This window comes from Anabrus simplex, chromosome 1, assembly GCF_040414725.1.
Source record: "Anabrus simplex isolate iqAnaSimp1 chromosome 1, ASM4041472v1, whole genome shotgun sequence".
Lineage (NCBI taxonomy): Eukaryota > Metazoa > Arthropoda > Insecta > Orthoptera > Tettigoniidae > Anabrus > Anabrus simplex.
Window position 1 is genome coordinate 1,207,135,152 of NC_090265.1, and position 22,570 is coordinate 1,207,157,721.

Genomic DNA, 22,570 nt, shown 5'->3' on the forward strand with positions numbered 1-22,570 from the left:
CATTTTCACACCAGGCAAATGCCGGGGCTGTACCTTAATGAAGGCCACAGCCGCTTCCTTCCACTTCCTAGGCCTTTCCTATCCCATCGTCGCCGTAAGACCTATCTGTGTCGGTGCGACGTAAAGCAAATAGAAAAGAAAAAAAGTACTGCTTACATCCTGCCGCTATTCTTCTACCTTCGCTCAACTTCTAAAGACTACACTCGGTTTTGTTCCTTTGCACAGTCATGTGTTGCAATGATAAACGTCAAAACGGAGGGTGTATTTTGTTCATTGCGTTCATTGTTTAGCTAGAACAGAACGACGTTCTGTCTGATGATTTGCTTCGTGTACATACATCACATTCCGGACTCCTAATTTTAATACCCTACATTATATCTGCCGAAAGTATGATGTAAGTATAAACTATTCACCTATCCCCTCGGACGATTGTAGGCATACCGGTACCGTGACAGTGAAAAATATGAAATGGCGTATGGCTTCTAGTGCCGGGAGATCCCAGGAGGGGTTCGGCTCGCCAATGGCAGGTATTTTGATTTGACGCCCGTAGCCGACCTGCGCGTCATGATGAGGATGAAATGATGATGAAGCAACACATACACCCAGCCCCCGTGCCAGGGAAATTAACCAATGATGGTTAAAATTCCCGACTCTGCCGGGAATCGAACCCGGGTCCCTGTGACCAAAGGCCAAGACTCTAACCATTTAGCCATAGAGCAGGACACCGTGGCAGTGATTTTAAATAATAATAATAATAATAATAATAATAATAATAATAATAATAATAATAATAATAATAATAATAATAATAATAATAATGTTATGAATTTTAGGTCAATTACGTACAATTCTTATGGTTTTCGGAGATGCCGAGATGCCGGAATTTAGTCACCCAAGAATTCTTTCATGTGCCAGCAATTCTACAGACACGAGGCTGACGTATCTGTACACCTTCAAATACCATCGGACTAAACCAGTATCGAATCTGCCAAGTTGGGCTCAGAAGTCCAGATAACTATGCTATCATTATTAGAATAGATTGCATGTTCAGTGGACTGGGTGAGAGACGCCATGAACGGATATTTTCATACTTTATTATGCGTATGTAGTTGTAGTATTATCTTTCGCAGGTCATCATCAAATTCAGATTATTTATTTTGCTCACTCATTAAGAATATTTATATCGTACCGGTCTATCGCAATCCCATAAAACCTCGGCGACCACTTGTACATTATGCTCCATCCAAGACCAACTACAATATCTCAAACCTTAACCGACCTATCGAAACTGTCCATAATGGCGGCAGCGGGAGTGCTAGCATGCGTTTGTTTTGATTTGTGTAAGCCGTGTTGTTACCAAATATTTACGGAAATTTGAATATTATTAATCGTACATTATATTTATTTATATTCTTAAGAAGGTTACAGATCATCTTTCTGTGCCGTGAGAAGCTATTTGGTCTCAAAGAGCTTATTTATTCAAATAATATCGGTGGTGATAAGGTTAATGTTGATTCTCGTGTTCTTCTCTGAAAGTTTTTTCTTCATTTTTAGTTACCTATGCAATATGCTTATAGTTTAATGTGCTGTGTGCCTGGATGTAAGTAAGAGCTTCAGTGTTCCCATTTCCAAAAGGCCTAGTATTAAGACAAAATTGGGTTAAGAGAATTCGTAAGTAAAATTTCGAACCGAATCATAGGACTAATAATGTTGTGTGGATTAATCATTTTATCATTTTTGAAATCAAATGTTTTGTCAGGGAAGACATATGCCCACAGAAGGTGGTGATCTAATTCGAGTGCCGCGCAAACTTCCGAAGTTTAAACTAATGATGGCTATCCTAGCATTTGCCTTATCAGCCAACGAACCTTGCTACAAAGAACATTAAATCAGTCCCAGAAATCATGGCTAAAATTTATGATTTAGAGACTAAATTATTCTTAAACGGTGGTGCAAGAATGATGTAATTAATTTTCAACGTTTCACAATGAACATGCGTAAACTAACCCTAACCCCATTTCCTGTGGAGTGAACATGAGGATTATGTTTATTTATATATAAAATATAATTATGCCATAAATTCTGGTGAGTTTTAAGCTGACGAGTGCTTTAGATGGTCATGTGTATCATACAAATATTGCTTGTACCTACTCAAAAATACAGGTGGATTTTGGACGGTTGAAATTTTGTTGGAGAATTTTTTGCGTGTTTTACATAATGTGGGCTGTGGTTAATGGTGGTGTTATATAGTATTTCATGTAAGGTTGATAATGTTCTTTGTTGACACACACATATATATATATATCGTATTTGCTGACCAGAGATTCATATGTGAAATAATTTTATACTCTGCGTCTGTTTCAACCGGACGTTGATACAATAATTCTCCCTTCGTTATTTTCCCCTCTGAAATTTCATTTAGACTTACAATACGCTATAACGCTACTTTTGGTCTTTAATTATTCATATTTTGAGTTAGTAAGTTGTATTTCATGACGTTCGACTTGTGATATTTTCTTTAGGTGACTCGAAATAAACATGCATAACCTTTCCCTAATCCTCTCATATCGCACACCGATGTCCGCCATGTTTATTCTGGATTACGGTCTGATGTAATTGTAGTTGGTCTTGCTCCATCCATCCAACAGTGGGCGAGAGAGCGAACGCGTGACGTCATGCTGTCATCGAGTCTTCGCAAGCGAAACGAGCCCGAGCCTGGACTCGAAGGAGTCGAGTACCGCGATTCCAGGCATCACTCGCGCACATCACTACTACTGAAACACAGATGGTATATATGATGGATGATTTTCAATATTACTTGGCTTTTCTCCAACAAAATGTTCACTGCAAATGACGGAGCATTTAGTGCGTTCCCATGGAATTCCATCTGCACTGAAATGCAGGAAAACAATTATTATTATTATTATTAGTATTATTATTATTATTATTATTATTATTATTATTATTATTATTATTATTATTATTATTATTATTATTCTGTGTAGTCAAGACACGTGCGCATGGAAGATCATGAATGTCAACATACGAACCTGCTACAATGCATACTTGAAATTAAATATACTATTTCAAAGTGTACTTAAAAACGAACATGTTCTTGACTTGGCATGCCTGGTATTTTTGAAATGTGAGATATGAAATGTGTGTTTAAGTCACATCATATGAAAGAAATTACTGTACGCCGAAATCCACTTCCTGCGTCTGTCCGATTCCCATGGACGGGCACGAAATGTGTAAAATGTAATTCCTTTTCCATGCGTGTTTCTTTGTGTGTTGTGGCAGTTCACTGCACAACAGTTTCTATTTTAGTTATGTATTACCGAGCTCGATAGCTGCAGTCGCGTAAGTGCGGCCAGTATCCAGTATTCGGGAGATAGTAGGTTCGAACCCCACTGTCGGCAGCCCTGAAAATGGCTTTCCGTTGTTTCCCATTTTCACACCAGCAAATGCTGGGGCTGTACCTTAATTAAGGCCACGGCCGCTCCCTTCCCACTCCCAGTCCTTCCCTGTCCCGTCGTCGCCATAAGACCTACCTGTGTCGGTGCGACGTAAAGCAACTAGCAAAAAAAAAATATGCATTTTGATATACTACTACTACCATCATTCATTGTTGACTGGGAAGTTATGGAAGATGAATCTCTCAGCGACCATCGTTTTATTTATTTTCAAGTTAAGGGATTAAAGAAGCTTAATGATATCACGAAAACGGTATGGAACTATAATTGGGAAACTTTTAAAATTGCAATCGAGTGGATGGCACAAACTGTAGATATAGTGCAACATACTCTAAAAGATGTAACTGCTGTTCTTAAAGATGCTTGTAGGGCCAGCAGATTGAGGGGATCAACAAAATATAAAACAGAGTCCCTTACTGGTGGAACAATGAAATAGACATGCAAAGGAAAGACTGCAATCGCAAGAGACGAATTCTTACAAGATCTAGGAAGAAAATCAGCCAGGTCAACTTAACACAATTAGAAACTGACTATAAGGCATCAAAGAGGCAACTAATGAAGCTAATAAAGGATTCTAAGATAAATCTCTGGCAAAAGCTATGCGAAGATCTAGACAGTGATATCTGGGGGGCGGGATATAAGATAGTGACCGGTCGAATAATCAACAGGGTACCAGTTCAGCTCCCAGCTGATAGAAGGAAAGCCATAGCAATGGAGTTGTTCCCTTGTACTAATGATAGACTTGAAATGGAATCAGATTTTTGTGTTGCAGAACCGTTTACTGTGGTTGAGTTACAAGAAGTAGCACGCAATATGAAGAGTGGTAAGGCACCAGGTGTAGATGGAATCCCACCAGAAGCCATCAAGTATGCAGTTGAGGTGGCACCTGGTTAGATCTTATCAGTCTTCAATGATTTATTAAAAAAGCGTGAATTCCCCGATGAGTGGAAAGTAGCCAAGCTAGTGCTGTTATTGAAGGCAGGGAAACTATCATTAGATCCATCAGCGTACAGGCCACTTTGCTTATTAAACACATTGAGCAAACTTTACGAAGGATTGATTAAAACTAGATTGGAGAAATAACTAGAACAACAGAGAGGACTTTCTTCGAACCAGTTTGGATTTAGAAAGTGTAGAACCACAACCCAAGCTATTGAGAGGGTGATTCAAATACAGGCAGAAAGCAGTGAGAAATGGGCTGCCTTGATAGCGCTAGATGTCAAAAATGCATTTAACACTGCTTCTTGGAGCATTATTTTGAGAGAACTTCGTAGGATGAACATTTCTCGGTATCTACAACAAATAATCGTTACGTACTTCAAATGACGAAGAATACGACTTCATGATTTAGAAGACCTTGAAATGAGTGCTGGCGTTCCACAGGGATCTGTCCTAGGACCTACCTTTTGGAACATTCTATATGATGGTGTCTTACGCCTGCAGCTGACAAAAGGGACAACATCTATTGGTTATGCAGATGAACTTGCAATAGTGGTAATAGCAGAGAATGTAGAAGAACTGACCTTCCGAGTAAATGAATCACTGAGACGAGTTAAACTTTGGATGGTAAATAATAAATTGAGATTGTCTCCACATAAGACTGAGGCTGTAATTTTGAAAGGTTCCAGGAATTGGAAAAATGTCCGTTTCAGTCGACAGAGCAACCTTGATAAGCACGTTAGAAGAGTTTGGGATAGATAAAAAACTAGAAATTCAATCAAAGAAACCATCACTGACACTACACAGGTTAAGTTTATGGGTATAATGTCAAAACCATTCAAGATCGAAACAGGTGTCCGATAAGGGGACGGGATGTCACCACTCCTGTCTAATGTTATACTTGAAGAAGTGGTCAGAGAGTGGAGGAAGAGACTGACGGAATTAGGGGTGGAAAATGGAATATCACTGGGAAGATCTGGAGTCAAAATTGACTGTCTAGCATTCGCAGATGATATGGCAATACTGGCAGAAGACACTGAAACAGCCAAGGTACAAATTGAAACACTTCAAGAGACTGCTGTAAAGACGGGACTTCAGATATCCTTCGAAAAGACCGAACTAATAATTCAGGACAAAAAGGATCCGACACAAAATATTCTCACCAAATATGGAACAATTAAAAGAGTACAGAAGTTTAAATATCTAGGGGAATGGATAACCCCAACAGGACTATCAGGAATAGCATTACAGGAAAGGGCAAGAAAGGTGGAAGCAGCATACCAGTTATGTCGAAATGTCTACAATAAATAATCAGTTTCATTCACTGCAATAATCAGACATTACAACACTGTCATCAAACCAGAAAGTCTATATGCGATCGAATATATTCCACTGAACAGGAAGGGCTTACTAGAAAACATTGAAAAGACAGAAAGGAAGATGTGAGGAAGATACTAGGGCCCAGGAAAGTGGGTCAAGAATTTAGACTGCGACCAAATGAGGAACTATACAAAAGGACCGAAAAAATCACAACATCCTTCAAGAAGAGAAGACTCTGCTTCTACGGACACATTAAAAGAATGCCACCAGAGAGAACAGCCAAGCGAATTCTGGAATACATGGAGAACAGGAAGACACAAACTAGCTGGCTTAAAGGGGTCAAGGAAGATATGGAGGAAAATAATATATCACAGCAGGTAGTATACAACAGACAGGAATACAGAAAAATCATCAACAAAATTAAGGGATTCCAAGATCAAAGTAGCAGAAAACGGACCGGCAACAACTGGTCACGAGAACGTAAAGAAGCCCACTCCGAAAGGATAAAGAAGTACTGGGCCGATCGAAAGAGGAAGAACCCTAAATGAATGATGCTTAACGTGGTCCATAGTAGACCCATTCGGAAACAAGAAGAAGATACAGTGATTATCCCAGGGAAGTCTGTACGATACCTTGTGGTTCTTATTGACAGGAATTGCACATTTGGTGCACATGTGAAGGCAGTAACCCAAAAGGCAGAGAAGAAGGCATCGGCATTAGCCAGACTTATGCCTAACATCGGGGGACCAAGAACAGTTAAGAGACAGATTATGTGCTCTGCAGTATATTCCATTTTACTTTATGCTGCACCTATCTGGTACAATGCACTCAGGAGGAAGATTCGCCGAAGAGCTATGGAAAGAGTACTGAGGAAAATGCTGCTCAGAGTTACTTGTGCATATCGAACTGTTTCGACAGCAGCTTTACAAGTTGTAGTTGCCAGTATTCCCATTGACCTCCTCGTTGTAGAGAGAAAACTTTGGCATGAAAGGGGTGCGACTATACCTGCAGAAGAAAAGAAAGCCTTGAGAAACCAGCTCTTACTAGACTGGCAAGACTGATGGGATGGCACAACCGATGTTGTTAGAGTATTACTTAGCTCCCTCAAAGTGTGGTGACATTAATAAGCCGAAAACTTGCCTCGGCACATGTTAAACAAATGATGTAGCAGAACTCTTCTCTCCTTAGGAAAGTAATAAAGAAAGCTAATACCCGACATAGGACACTGGCTTAAATGTAGACATCGGCAGGTAGATTACTATCTGTCGCAGATCCTGACAGGACATGGAAGATTCGGCGTATACGTCATGAAGATGGGAAAGACGCAGGGAGATGGTTGTCGGCACTGTTCTGAAAGGGATACAGTAGAACACACTTTTTTCTACTGTGTTCGATGGGAAGAAGAACGAACGAAAGCCTGCCAACAACTTGGCCGACGACTCACGCCAGGGAATATATTCTCCGGTTGGAGAAAGTATTGTGCTGTATGCAGTTATGTTACTTGGAATATTATTTATGGACACCACTGGGCTGTATTTATAAACTGAATGGTTTTCTTTAAGTTATTTTAATCTACCGACGTAGGATCCATTTTATCTTAAAACATGCAGATCCAGTAGAGTGAGACTTCCTAGACCACAATCTTCGTTAGAGTATTACTTAGCTCCCTCAAAGTGTGGTGACATTAATAGGCCGAAAACTTGCCTCGGCACATGTTAAACAAATGATGAAGCAGAACTCTTCTCTCCTTAGGAAAGTAATAAAGAAAGGCTATCAAGCGAACGAATGTGATATCGGAATTCGAAACGATACAAGTACTTACAAATCATCACGAGAAAGTAGTGATAAAAATTGTATACCCCTGGTGGGACTCGAACCCACAATCCCCGGTTTAGGAGACCGATGCCTTATCCAATTATGTTAGAGAGCCCATTTGCCTGGAACACAGTAAAGGCAATGGCGACAAGCATTATGGCGATGAAGGAAAAAGAAGAGAAAGGAAGAACTTAATAATATACATCACTCCATTCTGATGTCATGCCGACAAGCAGTTCCAGAATGGGCTGAGTGAAGAGGGCAGGGGTTTTTAGTTGGTGGAAATCAAACTCCCACACAGAGTGGTGTCTTTAAAAGATTTTCCCCTGCCATATCAAAAAAAAAAAAAACCAACATTATTTCACACCCACAGTTACACAGCCTGCCGCTCAAGACGAGATCTCGAAACGTTACCGATTTCTTCCGCGAGAGGCGCTGAGAGCTTTTTTAGCTTGCTGATTGTTTTAAATGTTTCAAACGTTGCCTACGCTATAATACAAGGCCTTGAAATGCACTCGTGGAAACGGGTCGCTTCCTAGTTCACAATTCAGCCGCTTGGTCCGCGGACTTGCCCCCTTGTATTCGTATGGCCGTATATGTCAATAAGTAAAGTATATCGTAAATAAAAAGAACTGAATGTTTTTGCGAGTATTGACAGTACTTTATTTATAGAGCGGTGCTGCATTGGCTTGGATATGTCATTGAAATTTCAAAACTTTCCTTCTGAGGGGCTTCTTATCAAGTTTCAAAACTTTCTCTCTTCTACCTTAGTGGCTCAAAGCAATGTTGTCTAACAGAGGTCTCAGAAATTTTCATAGTAGAAAAAGAGGTGTTTTGTCGCCTTTACACTTTACACACTTAATTTCACTGTTGAACATGTCTTTCGAAAAAATAAACGTACACCTTTTAGTAACTCTCTTCGGGACAAGTACTGCGTAGCGGAAGTGACAAATTCCGTCGTTCACTGCAGAAGTGCCACAGACGATTTTCGGTATCTGAGGGCTCCTCGATCTTGAAAACGAGTAAGACACAATGTTGGACTTTGAGTAGCTGGAGAACAGATATGTTCTAAACAGCCTTTACAGTCTGTTTTTTCTTTTGCCACACGATCCATAATGTCATTGTATTCCACTTGGCGTCTTAGGTAGCTGAAGGAGAGCTCGATGTCATAGCTCGTTAGGTTCCTCATCAATGCATAATGCAAATGTTTACTTATGAGGTATTTTACGCAGGCCACAGTGGACTGGGTAGTCAAGATCTATGCCTGACACATTTCTCTGATGTTTTTCTTTACTTTCTCTGAATGCATTTTAAGTTTCTTAATATATGGCAGGAAATCATTAATTAACTAACTGAGTAGTTCATCTTCAGTACTATAAGTTGCTTTATTTTTTGCTAGTGAATTTACATCGCACCGACACAGAAAGGTATTATGGTGACGATGGGATAGGAAAGGCCTAGGAGTTGGAAGGAAGCGGCCGTGGCCTTAATTAAGGTACAGCCCCAGCATTTGCCTGGTGTCAAAATGGGAAAACACAGAAAACCATCTTCAAGGCTGCCGACAGTGGGATTCGAACCCACTATCTCCCGGATGCAAGCTCACAGCCGCGCGCCCCTAACCGTACGACCAACTCGCCCGGTTAAAAAATGCTCGTTTGTTCTCGTTCCTGAATATGTCCCATGTGAGGTGTTGCAGACGTTATGCGCATTGAACAATTTAATAAAATGCTCCATAAAACAAATGGCTTATTTTAAACTGTATTTTATGCTCTCGGGACAAAACCACCTCCATACTTTATAAACCAGAGATTGTTTCAGGGGAAAATACAATATTTTTAGCTCTTGCTACATTCATTTTTTCGTGAAATTTGTTGGGCAAATTGTTTTCCTCGTTGGTTTCCTAATTTAAGATTTCTGAGTTTGAAGATGCCTCTCAAATGATTGCCGGTCACGGTAGCATAGTTTAAAAAAAGTCCAGTGACAAATTTTGGGATCGCCCGATTCTTATGACGTAACTCGGATCAAATCTTAGGAACATTCACTGGAAACTTGTGAAACGAAATTCCACTACCCTTAATTTCTCGTGAATAAACCATGACTGGAACTGCGGATGCTTAACATCTGACAAATACATAATACATTCTCAACAAACTCAGTTAATGGACACGTTTAAAGGCGCGAGCCTGGTCGACAGGGGGTAAGATAGCGATCCTAGCGGCCCGGCATTGAACTTCAGTGGAACCATTTCCATAGCGTTTTACGGGCTCTATTTCCAGGCCTTGTATTATAACGTAGGTAACGGTTTCAAAGAATATAAGAGATAAATATTCCTTGATCTGTGTGTTTTTATCCAAGTGATCTAAGCGCTAGCTGTCATGAAGGGATGTGATCGTGACAGGAGTTGCGTGTGTGTGAATTTAGTGTGTTGCATTTTGTGTAGAGTTTAGGGACTGTATCATAGTGATTTATCATTACTTCAACAATGGGGAGCACAGATAAGGCTGTTATTACTGGTTTTATTTGCCGATTGTGTTCAAAAATGAATCGGTTTGTTATTCATATATATGGTGAAGAAGGCGATAGAATGCGTCTTGCAGAGAAGATTAACACGTATTTGCCTATCACGGTTAGTTTCAGTTCCAGCGTTTTGTAATTTGAAGTATTACAGACGTCTATTGGAAGTTGTACAGTTGTATTATATATTATCGTACATTACTTGTATCAAGTGCAGTTTTCATATTTTGAAAGGGATTGCTTGTATCAGTATTCTTGTTTCAAGTATTTATTCAGATGTTAAATAATGTGCTGAATATATGTATATTTCGAGAAAAGAAATCTGTAAGAAACTATTACTATAGCCTGCCTGAGGTGTGAATTAAACTACCATAACCTGGGTGTAGTTCCAAAATGGATTACTTTCAATGTTTTAAACCCGAATGTTCGTCGTGAATGCCCGAAAGTAAATACCAGAGTCAATTTGTTTGGTGGTGATTACTCTGCAGTTCTCATATGTGTTTAGTAACCAAGACATGGATTCCAGGATTACGGATATCAGAAATGTGCATGGGATTTTATAATACTATTAACTTACTATATTATTGTGCACTTTCAGAGCACGTAGCTACAGTGTGATGAATATCTAACAAGTAGAATTTTGTGTATTTGGTTGAGGAGAACATAATGATTGAATTAAAATATTAAATTGCAGAAGAGTACAGTACTTATTACATGTTTTTGAGTGTGTTACAGTGCAACCGATGGTGCTCACGTACATTGCTTAGTTTTGGAACAGTTGTATGACATAGTTAGCCTTACCAGTAACTACAATACAGCACAAGTTAAGGTCCTATTTCAATGACACGTGCTAAGCCAAGATGATCAAAGAAAGACACATATGCATCCTATGATGTAGTTAATGCTGTGTTGATGAAACAAATGCACAAATAGGCTACTTGGGTTATGAGTAAAAAATACAATATCCTCTCTCAAAGTGTAGGCCTATAAACGAAGCAAGAATTAATATTGTAACGTGATATAGTATTTCCTTGGGAATTGTCTTCTATTTCTCATGTAGCAAGCTGATCTTGGAACTTCTCACGTTAGGTGCAATTCCTTTCCCACTCGGTTTGTTTTAATGATGTCTCTCTCTTTCTGATAGTATTATATGTATTTATTTTACTCTTCACTTTGCATAAAGGATGATATGAATACTGGTTTGAATAAACTTTATTTTTCAAAATAACTGAGATTCTAGATTGCTCCTTGAGGTTCATATTAATGGTACAATAACAGTACCTGTTGTAATAACTGCCATGGTGAGGTTCACGGTAATTATACTGTAAATCTCGCACTACCATCCTTGCCTGTTGTACTGGATCAGGATATGCAATTCAATAACATAACATTACATAATTAGTATAGGCCCTAAATGTTTAATTTTACTCCATAAAGTTTCACACTGAACTTCTGCAATGAGGAAAAATACATAACTTCTTCTCAAGACAGTACATGTTACTTTATTTTTATCACACATTTATTTTGACAAACAAATATTACTCGCACACTTTTTTGTGATAGGACACCCTAGTGCTGAATCGGTCGACCTCGGTTATCTTTGAGATTCGTATTGGCAACTTTTGAAACACAAACTATGGAATGCTTGCTGTGCGACATCTGGCATACACTTTACGTATTAGTACTGTTGTTGTTTACACAGCAAAACGAAATTATAGAATTCATGCTAGGAACAAGATTCGTATCGAGAAATGTTATATAATGTGTGTGTGATACAGTTGATGGCTTGAAAGGTTTAGAAAATTCATATTGATCTATCATATTATCGATTCAATTCAGATTTCATTTCCATTTAGTTGGCAGTATTAATGGAACCAGGAGAGCTCCCTCCTTACTCCTCACCCCTGTACAAACATCTACCTCTAAAAAGTGTGCGATTAATAGGGCCTGCCATTGATCTGACCAAGTGAGTTGGCTAGAGAGTTAGGGGCACGGAGCTGTGAGCATGCATTCAGGAGATAGTGGGTTCAAACCCCACTATTGGCAGCCCTGAATATGCTTTTCCGTGGTTTCCCACTTTCACACCAGGCAAATGCTGGGGCTGTACCTTAATTAAGGCCATGGCTGCTTCCTTCCCACTCCTAGCACTTTCCTGTTTCATCATCGCCATAATACCTATTATCGGCACATTTTGTAGCGATGGATTTGTGTACGGGGGTGAGGAGTAAGGAGGGAGCTCTCCCGGTTCCGATAATACTGCCAGCTGAATGGAAATGAAATCTGAATTGAATCGATAATACGATCGATCAATATGAATTTTCTATACCTTTATTATCTTAAGCCAACATCTGTGTCGCACACACTTATATAACATTTCTTGTTGCAAATCTTGTTCCTAGTATGAATTCTATAGTTTGGTTTTGCTGTGTAAACAGCAGTACTAGTACATAAAGTGTACACCAGATGTCGCACAGCAATGCATAAGCGATTCATAGTTTGTGTTCAAAGGTTGTCAATACTAATCTCGAAGATTGCAGAGTTCTACAGATTCAGCACTAGGGTGTAAATCTATCGCTAAAAAGTGTGCCAATAATATCTGTGTCGGTGTGACATAACGTTAATTGTAAAAAAAATTAAAAATTGATCTGCGTTTAGGGCTGTCACTAGGGTGGCTGTTTCCATATCAGTTGTTTACCTGGTCTTTTCTTAAATGATTTCAAAAAACTTGGAAATTTTTCGAACATTTCCCATGATCAGTTATTTCATTCCCTAATTCCTCTTTCTATAAATTAATATTTGCCTAAATTAGTCCCCTTGAATTCAAACTTTGTCTTCATATTATGATATTTCCTACCTTTAAAACCTCTACTCAAGCTGATTCATTTACTAATGTCATTCCACATCATTTTGGAACATACCGCTTAGTCAAGCAGCTTGTCTCCTTGCTCCCATGTCTTTTCAGTCCTAAGGTTGCAGCATTTTCATAACACAACTCTTTTACCTTTCTATAGTTTTTGAGAGTCCACCTTTTCATTACACTTTCACATTCATCTTCTACAATCAGAACAAAACACACTTGATTTCCAAAATATAGAAAACTTCCTCTCAGGCAGTAAACCTTCTAGTAAGTTGATAACATTTCCTAAAACATCCAACATTTTGCCTTATCTGTTGTGGTAGATCAGAAGTAGTGTGTCTGACTTGATATTGCAAGTTTTTTGTCAAGAATTTCAGCTTTCTTTGCATTTTGTTTGTTCATTAATTCAAGATTTTCACTAGTTGCAATTTTGTGACTGATCTGTCATTTTTGATAGAGTTCTGTTAACTTGGATATTTCCCCTATTTTCTTTTTATGGCTTTTATTTTGCAACATTTTTGGTGGTTGTTCTGAAACTCATGTTATGTAGACCATTAAGAGTATTCCCTTAAGCAACAGTCAGATCTTACATTTTAGAGCCTACTGCATGGATACGTTTGTTGAATTACTTTTTAATGCTAATTTTCTTGTTAGCATTTAGTTTGAACGTGTTTTTGTTGGCTGTAAACTGTTTACCTAAATTAGATTTAGGTGGTTTTTGAGAAATATTGATATTTTAAATAATTGTCATTACAGATTGCCGTGAATGATCCTTTACCAAAAACAGTTTGCTTACCCTGTATAGAACGCCTAGAGGCTCATCACGAGCTCATGGAGCAATTTTCCTGGGCGAGGCAGCGTTTGGCTGAAGCCAATGCTGCTGCTGAGCATGCAAAGGTGAGTTGCAACACCAGTTACAATCTGTGATTGACACAGAGTTGAATTTGTGGTACAGGTTGTGTAGATATAAGCTTGTATTTGGGAGGTTGGCGAGTTTGAACTCTGTAATTAAGGCCTCGGCTGCTTCCTTCCTGTTCCTAGTCCTTTCCTATCTCAGCTGCCATTTTACTCTCTTTTTTCTGGTTTTTTTTTTTTGGTAGATGTTTCAAATCGCACATTGGGTACAGTGTATGCATCCGTCAAAGGATCTTTCAGAGGAAGAGTGTGTGGTCTTTTTTTGTATGTTTTATATTCCTGTTTGTAAAATATAATTTTCCCTTACTTACAGTTCTACTTGCTATTAGTGATTTTAACTGTCAGTTTTGGTGATCTACAAATAAATAGTATGGGTGCATGACAAAATGGCTGAATTTCATATTTTTGTATTGTCCATGTTGACTGTAATATTAAATTTTACAACATAATGTATATTTGAATAATGTATATAATAATGTATATAAATTATGTTTGAATTGGGCAGACCTCATTGGATAATTTAATAAGTGTACTACTGATGAGTACTAAAAACATTGATCCGCTTGCCTTCAGTGTAGAGGAGAAAATGCAGATCAGAATGTTTCCATGTGTTCATTGTCAGCATCATCACCAATACAGTCAGTATTATCACCATCGCTACTACAATCGTTTGACCCATTGTCATTTCCGTCTTCATTGTGGCCAAGATTTGTAACAAACTTATAATTTACATCTTCCATAATGCAGTCTTTTTTCCCAATAATAGTCTTCTGTTTGTTGCACTTCATGACAGAAAGTAGCCCAGTCAGATTTTGTAACTGTTGCTATTCCTTCATGCACTAACATTTGCAGTTGTGTTAGAGACATATCACCTGTCATGTTATATGATATTACATAGTTTTTTACTTTATTCCAAGCAAGTTCAATTAGATAGTAGCACATGTAGGGTGGTAATCTCACAACAGTGTGTCCGTGACTGGCAAATAATTTATCAATATAATATTTATTTTCTTTAGGTTATATTCCATGTCTATCCAGGTAGTCTAAGATCTCCCTTTTTAAGGATCCTGTGTGCAGGCAGTTTGTCAACTTGTTTCCCTTGGTAGGGGGCATTGTCCATTTAGACAACACAAGGCCTGTCCATTTTTGTGAGGCTGGGAATTACACCCTCCTTGACCCACTTCTCTAAATTTTCCAAATTTATCTGGCCATGGCAGTCACCAGAAGTGGTACCTGCCTTGTAAATCAGCTCTCAACCTTCTGTAAATCCAGGCGAACCTCTAATATGTACAATCATAAGTCTGTTAGAAGCTGTTATATTTTTTAATACTCCATAATCAATATGCTACGAGCATTTCCTAAAGGTCAAATTTGCATATGCTCTACTTTCATCGAGACATATTGGCATAACTTCCTGTCTGCATTTTCTAATTTTCTGTAGATATGAACACACCCAAATTACAATACTGTCTCTCAATAGATTTCACTGTGCTGCTCACAGTTTCTATCTAAACCCTATCTCCTTCAATATCTACCTTAATATTATTGTATTTCACTTAAAAGCATTTCATTCTTCTGATACAGGAAGTAGTTTCTTACATGTAAGCACTACTTTCTGATGCAAATAACAGTTTTTAATTGTATTTTTTATAACTCGATCAGTCATCTATTTACGTTAAGGACTCGGGGTTGTGGTCGTTTCTAACCCAGAGTAGACAAGATACCACCCTTGTCACTAAGCTAATTTTATATACATTTTGTTGTTTGCTCTGAAACCTTACAGTACTTTGCATCCCTAAGTGTAGGCGTAGTTATACAGTAGATGCAGAAAGATTTATTCTGAACTTGCTGGACTGAGTGGCTCAGGCGGTTAAGGCGGCTTTCTGACCCCAACTTGGTAGGTTCGATCCTGGCTCAGTCCGGTGGTATTTGAAGGTGCTCAGATACGTCAGCCTCGTGTTGGTAGATTTACTGGCACATAAAAGAACTCCTGCAGGACTAAATTCCGACACCTCTGCGTCTCCGAAAACCTTAAGAGTAGTTACTGGGACGTAAAACAAATATTATTATTATTATTATTATTATTCTGAACTTCATCAATACATAGCTTTATAATTAGCTCAGTTAAGTATTTAGCCGTACTGAATTGTTTTGCCCCTCGGTCTCTTTGCTGCCGTATTATGGATATATTAGATCTATGCAGATTTAGTGCATTGTAGCCTATAATAACTAAAACTATAAATGATATAAGAAACGCCAACAAATTACGACCTATTACTTCCTAAAACATACTGATTTATACATGTCTAAATACATCCACTCACACTCTCATCAGCCCGCTACAGCTACAAAGCACCTAGATTGCTCATTAGGAGCAATGTTGGGTGCGTGCCCAACACTGCTGCTCGCGCAAGTGCTCACCCGGTGATCTCTTCATGCACTCATAATATGTATATACCGTATAATCCCAAATACCACTCACCGCCGAATAAGACCCCGTTCCTTAAATTTGAGACTGCAAAATACGGAAAAAAATAAAGAATAAAATAACTTGCATAACTATTTCATTCTCTTCAAATATACCACAAACATAAATTCAAACAGCCTACAGTTAATAAAATAATCACAAAAATCATAAACAAAATCGGTCCAATACTCAGATCATTCACAATTCACCGTAGATCATTCACAATTCACCGTCGTCATCTGAAGTTTCACCATAGGAACTTTCGTCACTGGTATCTTTCCACAAATAGTCGTCCTCACTACCATCCACTGAATTCGAAATTCCGCATTTCTTAAAGCTTTTGAACACTAGATCATTGGGAATGCGCGCCCATGCAGTCTTGATCCAGCTGCATATTAGTCCCACTTTAGGCTTCTTCACTCGTCCGGTTGGTGTTAACACGTGATCACCATCAGACATCTATTCAGTGTACAACTGTTTCATTGCAGTTTTGAAAGGCCAACAGCTGTAGAATAGAATTATCGCAAGATTGGTTTTTCCTTTCCTTATCACATTTTTTACGGCATTAGTTGTATGTCCTCGGTAACTGTCCAACACAAGCATGTTTCGTTTTTGTAACAAAGCTCCCGGGCGATGTTGCCAAATGCACTTCACCCAGTCCTCAACTAACACACTCTCCATCCAGCAGCCGGACTCATGTGTTCTAACAATAACACCAGACGGCAAGTTTCTTTTTGGAAGTGTCCTTTTCAGAACCACATATGGAGGGAATTTTGTTTCATCTGCTAATACGCTCAACATTACTGTGCATCGTTGCTTTTCATTACCACCTGTTCTGATGGTTACACTTTTAGAACCCTTTGTATCCACTGTATTTTCCAATGGCATTTCAAAATAGACAGGTGTCTGGTCAGCATTCCCAATTTGCGACAACAAATAAGAATTTTGCTTCCTCAAATGAATGTGACGCTAAAAGGCAGTTAATTTTTTTCATACGCCCCAGGGAGGTGTTGTGAAATAGACGTACGTCTCCGAATGCACAATCCCTTTCTCCAATAAAAGTAAAACCCTTTGTTTTGAGTTCTTTTGAGATCTCTAGTGTTTTCAATTGACATTTCACTAGAAACACCATATCCTAACTCACGTTTTTCTATCACAAATTTGTGGAGTCGTTCTTTAATTTCCAGAAACACTGCACTCCGCCCGCGGAACGCTCTGCGATCGCTGTTACTTTTTAGAAGTTTTTCCTTCTTCCACCAATCACGAATACATGATTCATCAATATAGTACGTTCTGCCAATGGCACGATTTCCGTATATTTCAGCTTCGCTTACAATTTTGAGTTTCTCATGCACAGTAAGTGACCGCAGACGCTGTTTTGAATCCATCGCTTACTATCGAGACAGATACGGAACTCGAATGTGAGCGAGGTAGACTTCCGTAACCAACAGTCTTGACTCTCGCTAAGTACGATATCCAGTGAGATCAGCTATTCACTCACCCAGCATGCCAGCAACACTTGTGAAACAAATGACAATGGAGCATCCGCAGCAGTGGCTTTCATATTTACCGCACATTTATCCATATTCATTGATTTACCATACTTCGTTACCTTACATTTCGCGTTCACATGCCACTGTAACCGTATTGAGAAAAAATCGATCTTGTTTTCTAGAACGCAACTAGAACATAATAAGACCTGAATGCCCGTTTACATGTGGTATATTGGGTACGGTAACTGTATTCAAATCTATTTCAATACTCCATGTAAACGTAGTATATATTTACAAGAGATGAACGGCTTGAATACGACCTGCACCCAAGATTTAGAACAAATATTTTGGGGAAAAAAGTGTGGGTGGTATTCAGGATTATACATTATATGCTGCTAACTGTTGCTCTATAACATTGTTATTACACACATTGCCCCCATTCTTCCACTCAGGCACTTTATGGCACAGAGTATTGTCAGGGCTGCCATCGGGCATAAGTCATAGGTTGCCTGGGTCGAGAAGTAGGGAGAGTGGCAGCTCCATTCTTGCATTCTCCTCAATACATGTTCTCTTTCCTGCAACAACATTGTATACCTCATTGGCTTTGGGAAGGTAGTCCTTGAATTGTATCCCCCCACCTTACCATGCCCCAGATACTCTCATGTGATGTCACAAAGGAAAATCGGCATGATTTCCCTGGGTGTTTTGTATGCATAGTAGCACAACATCTGGATATACAGGAACTCTAAAGTTTATAAATAATCAGTATTTTCCTCCTGTCTCTGTCTCCTAACATGGTTTTTTAATTATTTCCAGGGTTACGGTAAAGAAGCCAACCATTGCCAGTTCACATGTAGATGCTCTGAAATGCTATTAGGCCTAGATGCATTTGTTAGAGTAGAATGGTGCACAGTCTTGTGAATGTGGGCCTCCTCTTGGTGCTGGCTGTACATCTTCCACCCCAGTACACACTGCAGACAGAGAAATGTGAAACAGAATTTCTCTTTAAATGTATAATCCAGAGTTAGTCTTTTAAAAGCATTGATAATGCTATTGAATTGATGCAATTTCATTTCAACTTGTTTAATTTGGAAGTGATATCTGTCAAGAAAGCTAAATCTACTTGTTATAAAATATTTTCAGGTTCCTTGGAATACTTAGAAAGTTGGCTATGTGGTTAGGACCGTGTAGCTGTGAGCTTGTATTCGTGAGATGCCGGTTTCGAATCCCATCAGCAGTCGTGATGATGGTTTCCCATTTTCACACCAAGCAAAAAATGCTAGAGCTGTACCTTATTTAAGGCCACGGCAACTACCCTCCCAATCCTAGCCTTTTTCCATCCCTCTGTCGCCTGAAACCTTTGATGTGTTAGTGTGACGTTAAACCACCACCATAAAATAGTTCTTGTAATACTATATTGAAGATGATTACGGACATTCTCACATTTCATCAAGTAGACTGCAGAATCTTTCTGGGGTTTTACCCCTGTTAAACTACCACCATGTAAAGAATTATATTTGCATGTATAGCACCTGTTCCGTTTAAAGTTGTTCTTGAGCAATCGGTGATGATTGGAAGATGATGCATTGTAGTGAGTGTTAACCATTTTCATGACTTGTTTGAGCACCAGGACCTTTGCATAAGGTTACCTGGAGAATAATGCAGTGATATGAAAGAACATCTCTGGTCTGTGTGGCTCAGATGATTGAGGTGCTGGCCTTCTGACCCAAACTGGCAGGTTTGATCCTGGATCAGTCCGGTTGTATTTGAAGATACTCAAATATGCCAGCCCCGTGTCGATAGATTTACTAGCACGTGAAAGAACTCGTGCAGGACTAAATTTGAGCACTTTGGCGTCTCTGAAGACCGTAAACGTAGTTAACACATTGGAGACCGAGCCTGAGTGTGTATCGGGGTCGGGTAACAGCTCAGACTGACCGCGCCCGAGGCTAACTCGGGCCTGCGTATTTGTTATATTGTCAACACAGCCAGGACGAGATTCGCTCGGAAAGTATACATACCACTCCGTGTCCTCTGTCGTTGTTTTCTCGGACTTATAGCAGCTTATTTTTGCTCGAGTTCGCTTCTACACTCCATGCTTCCAGCCTTGCTTCCAGCTGTTCAAGGCGCGCGCTTTCAGAGTTTTGTTTACATCGTGCAAAGTGTTTAGACTGCATTTTGTTTCTGCTATAATTATTGGATCATTGAATGAAGGTGGAATTGTAGAGATTTTAGAAGAGATTTTTGGTGACAGTGGTTCAGAAGAAGAGGTAGATGATTCAGATATAGACCCTGATATCAAACTTCATGTTAGTGATGAAGGTATTTATAACCTATTCTACCCAGATGTGATTTTGCACTTTGTAGTTTATTTAGCTAATGTTTCACGATCTTCATAGACTGGATTTTCATTTAGAACGAAGTGACGCAAGCGATGATAATTCAAAGGCAGGGAGTGATTCACATTCGCCGGGTACTTTTGGTGATTTGGATGCACTTGCAACGCCCGTGCAGATAAAAGAAAAGCGGAAAGTTGGAAAGTAACGAGGAAAGAGACATACTGGTGGTATCAAATGTGTTCTTTAGCACTTTGTGTCCCTTAATGCTTCAAACTATTCCGCACTCAAGCTCATCATTTGTAAGACTTTGTTGTCAGACTTTTTGTTGTTGTTGCAAAAGGCATACCATTGGAAAATGTGTAATGTGAAAAGTACTCAGTAGATCTTAATGCAACTTTTTAATCTGTAGAATAGACACTTTTAATTTTTTCATGATATATACACGTTACAATTGCAACCTACCTACTATTTTCTACAATTTTTTAAAAACCTTCAAAATATGGCGGTCTGCCTGCCCACATGCCACCTTAAGACATGGTCTCCAATGTGTTAATGGGACGTAAAGCAAATAACATTATTATTGAAAACTGGAAATGCTCCATCTTTAGTAGCCACAGAGCCTCAAACCCATTGTTTTTGTCAGTCATTTAAAGCACCCCATCGGTAATGGTAGTAACAATTTTTAATATCTGTAAGTTACTATCCTTGACAAAGTTTAGAAATGAATGTCATCTCTCCTAATGCAGTCATGAAAGGGAAACAGTTTGACAAACGGTTCTTATACTTTGAAAGTAACAGAAACCATTCTAATAGATATACACTACCATGTAATACTTGATATGTGTGCTCCATCCAATTAAAGAGAAAAATATTCCTACAACTGTAAATCACAACCTAACTGAGATTCCAAATCATGAGGGAGATGCTCATTTGTTTACCTAAGGTTTGGCAAAAGGAGAGAATATTTTTGATGGAAGAAATAATTTCAGTTTTACTTTACAACTTCAGAGATTCATTGGCTCTGATCATTTCTAGAGAGATGTGTACCACAACAGTGTCAGCGTATTTGTAAAATTGAACCACTACTTGGCTGGCAAACTGTAGAACAGACTCCAAGTCAATATGGTTTGATACTGTGACTAGCCAGTTCATGTTCCGTTGGTGGAAAAAATTTTCAATATCAGAACGTTGGCTGGGTAGGAGAGGTGGTGGTATACAATTTCTAATCAATAGATTGCTTGCCAAAAGCTTGCATTCAATTCCAAACCTTTCCGCAGTGAGGGCATGTGATCTTGTTGATGGCGATTCGTCTGGCGGATGGGTTTGACAAGCTTTGAGCAGATCACTTGGTATTGCTAGACAGGAGTAGGCTATGTGCCGACACTGGGTTTCACCCTCTCCCTACCTGATCATCGCACATCCAAAGGTGCAGGTCGCTCATGGCGTCAAATAGACTTGCACCAGGTAAGCCGAACATATTCCTGGACCGTCCCGGCACTAAAATCTAAAAGTATGTTTAGAAGGCGTTAAAAATAAGTCATCGACACTGTTTTGGACAGCCCTGGTCCAAGGTATTGTGAATATGATTCTGGGTGCATAGCCGACCACACAAAGTATTCTTTAACTAGGAATAGCTTTCACATCTCGCACACATTCTCCACACTTTAGGTCAGTTATGAACTTATCATGTAATCTATTACCGACTTATAGGCCTAGCTACCATCCCAGCTGTACCGTGTTATTTTATGACTTTTTTCTGGAACCATGTGTTCTTTACCAACAAGTTTTCCTTCGGTGTTCCTTGTCCCTTATCCAAAAGTCCCCATAATCCTGTCGTATCCAGTTATATGTACCTACTCCTACTTGGGAATTTTCCATTAGTAATACATTCTCCTCATTTATACTGTCCTCTAGTTGTTGAAGTTCAGCTTTTCGTCTTCACTGCAATCTTGCTGAGGGGCCTAGACCTGCACAACTGTTACTCTCTTTTCAAACACACTTCTGCTTTAATAATCCTCTCATTAATGAAAGTAACATCAGAAATCCAGTCAGTGTCATTGTCAAGAATAAAGTAAACTCTATTTCTTGCTTTGACTCATTTAGACCCAAGATGTCAATGTGTCTACGCTTCATCATATCTGTTATTTCATTTCATTTTCCAGTCGGTGTTAATATTGCAAGTTATAAATCTCATTCTGTATTGACGGTTATCACTTTACAATAAAAAGTATTTATAAAATCCTCCTTATCAATACAAATCAAATCATCTGTTAGTTGGAACAGAGTCTATACATGTTTCAGCCTATTCTCAAGGCCATCTTCAGTAGCAGAACAATAATTACATTACACAAAACATTTTAAAAATCTTGATGAAGTGAAATGATAATGATCATGATTAATGAATTAAAAAACATGTTGAGGTACAAAGTCCTCTTGTC

The 22,570-nt window shown here is 38.9% G+C and overlaps 1 protein-coding gene across 1 annotated transcript in view; it reads left to right on the top strand.

The window, feature by feature from the left end:
- Nucleotides 1-9,911: 9,911 nt before the first annotated feature.
- LOC136877512 (uncharacterized) overlaps nucleotides 9,912-22,570 on the top strand; it is a 79,449-nt gene continuing 66,790 nt past the window's right edge. Inside the window, exons 1-2 of the mRNA XM_067151624.2 lie at nucleotides 9,912-10,173; nucleotides 13,675-13,815. Coding sequence (XP_067007725.1) covers nucleotides 10,030-10,173; nucleotides 13,675-13,815 — 285 coding nt within the window. The 5' untranslated portion in view covers nucleotides 9,912-10,029. The remainder of the gene's footprint in view (nucleotides 10,174-13,674; nucleotides 13,816-22,570) is intronic.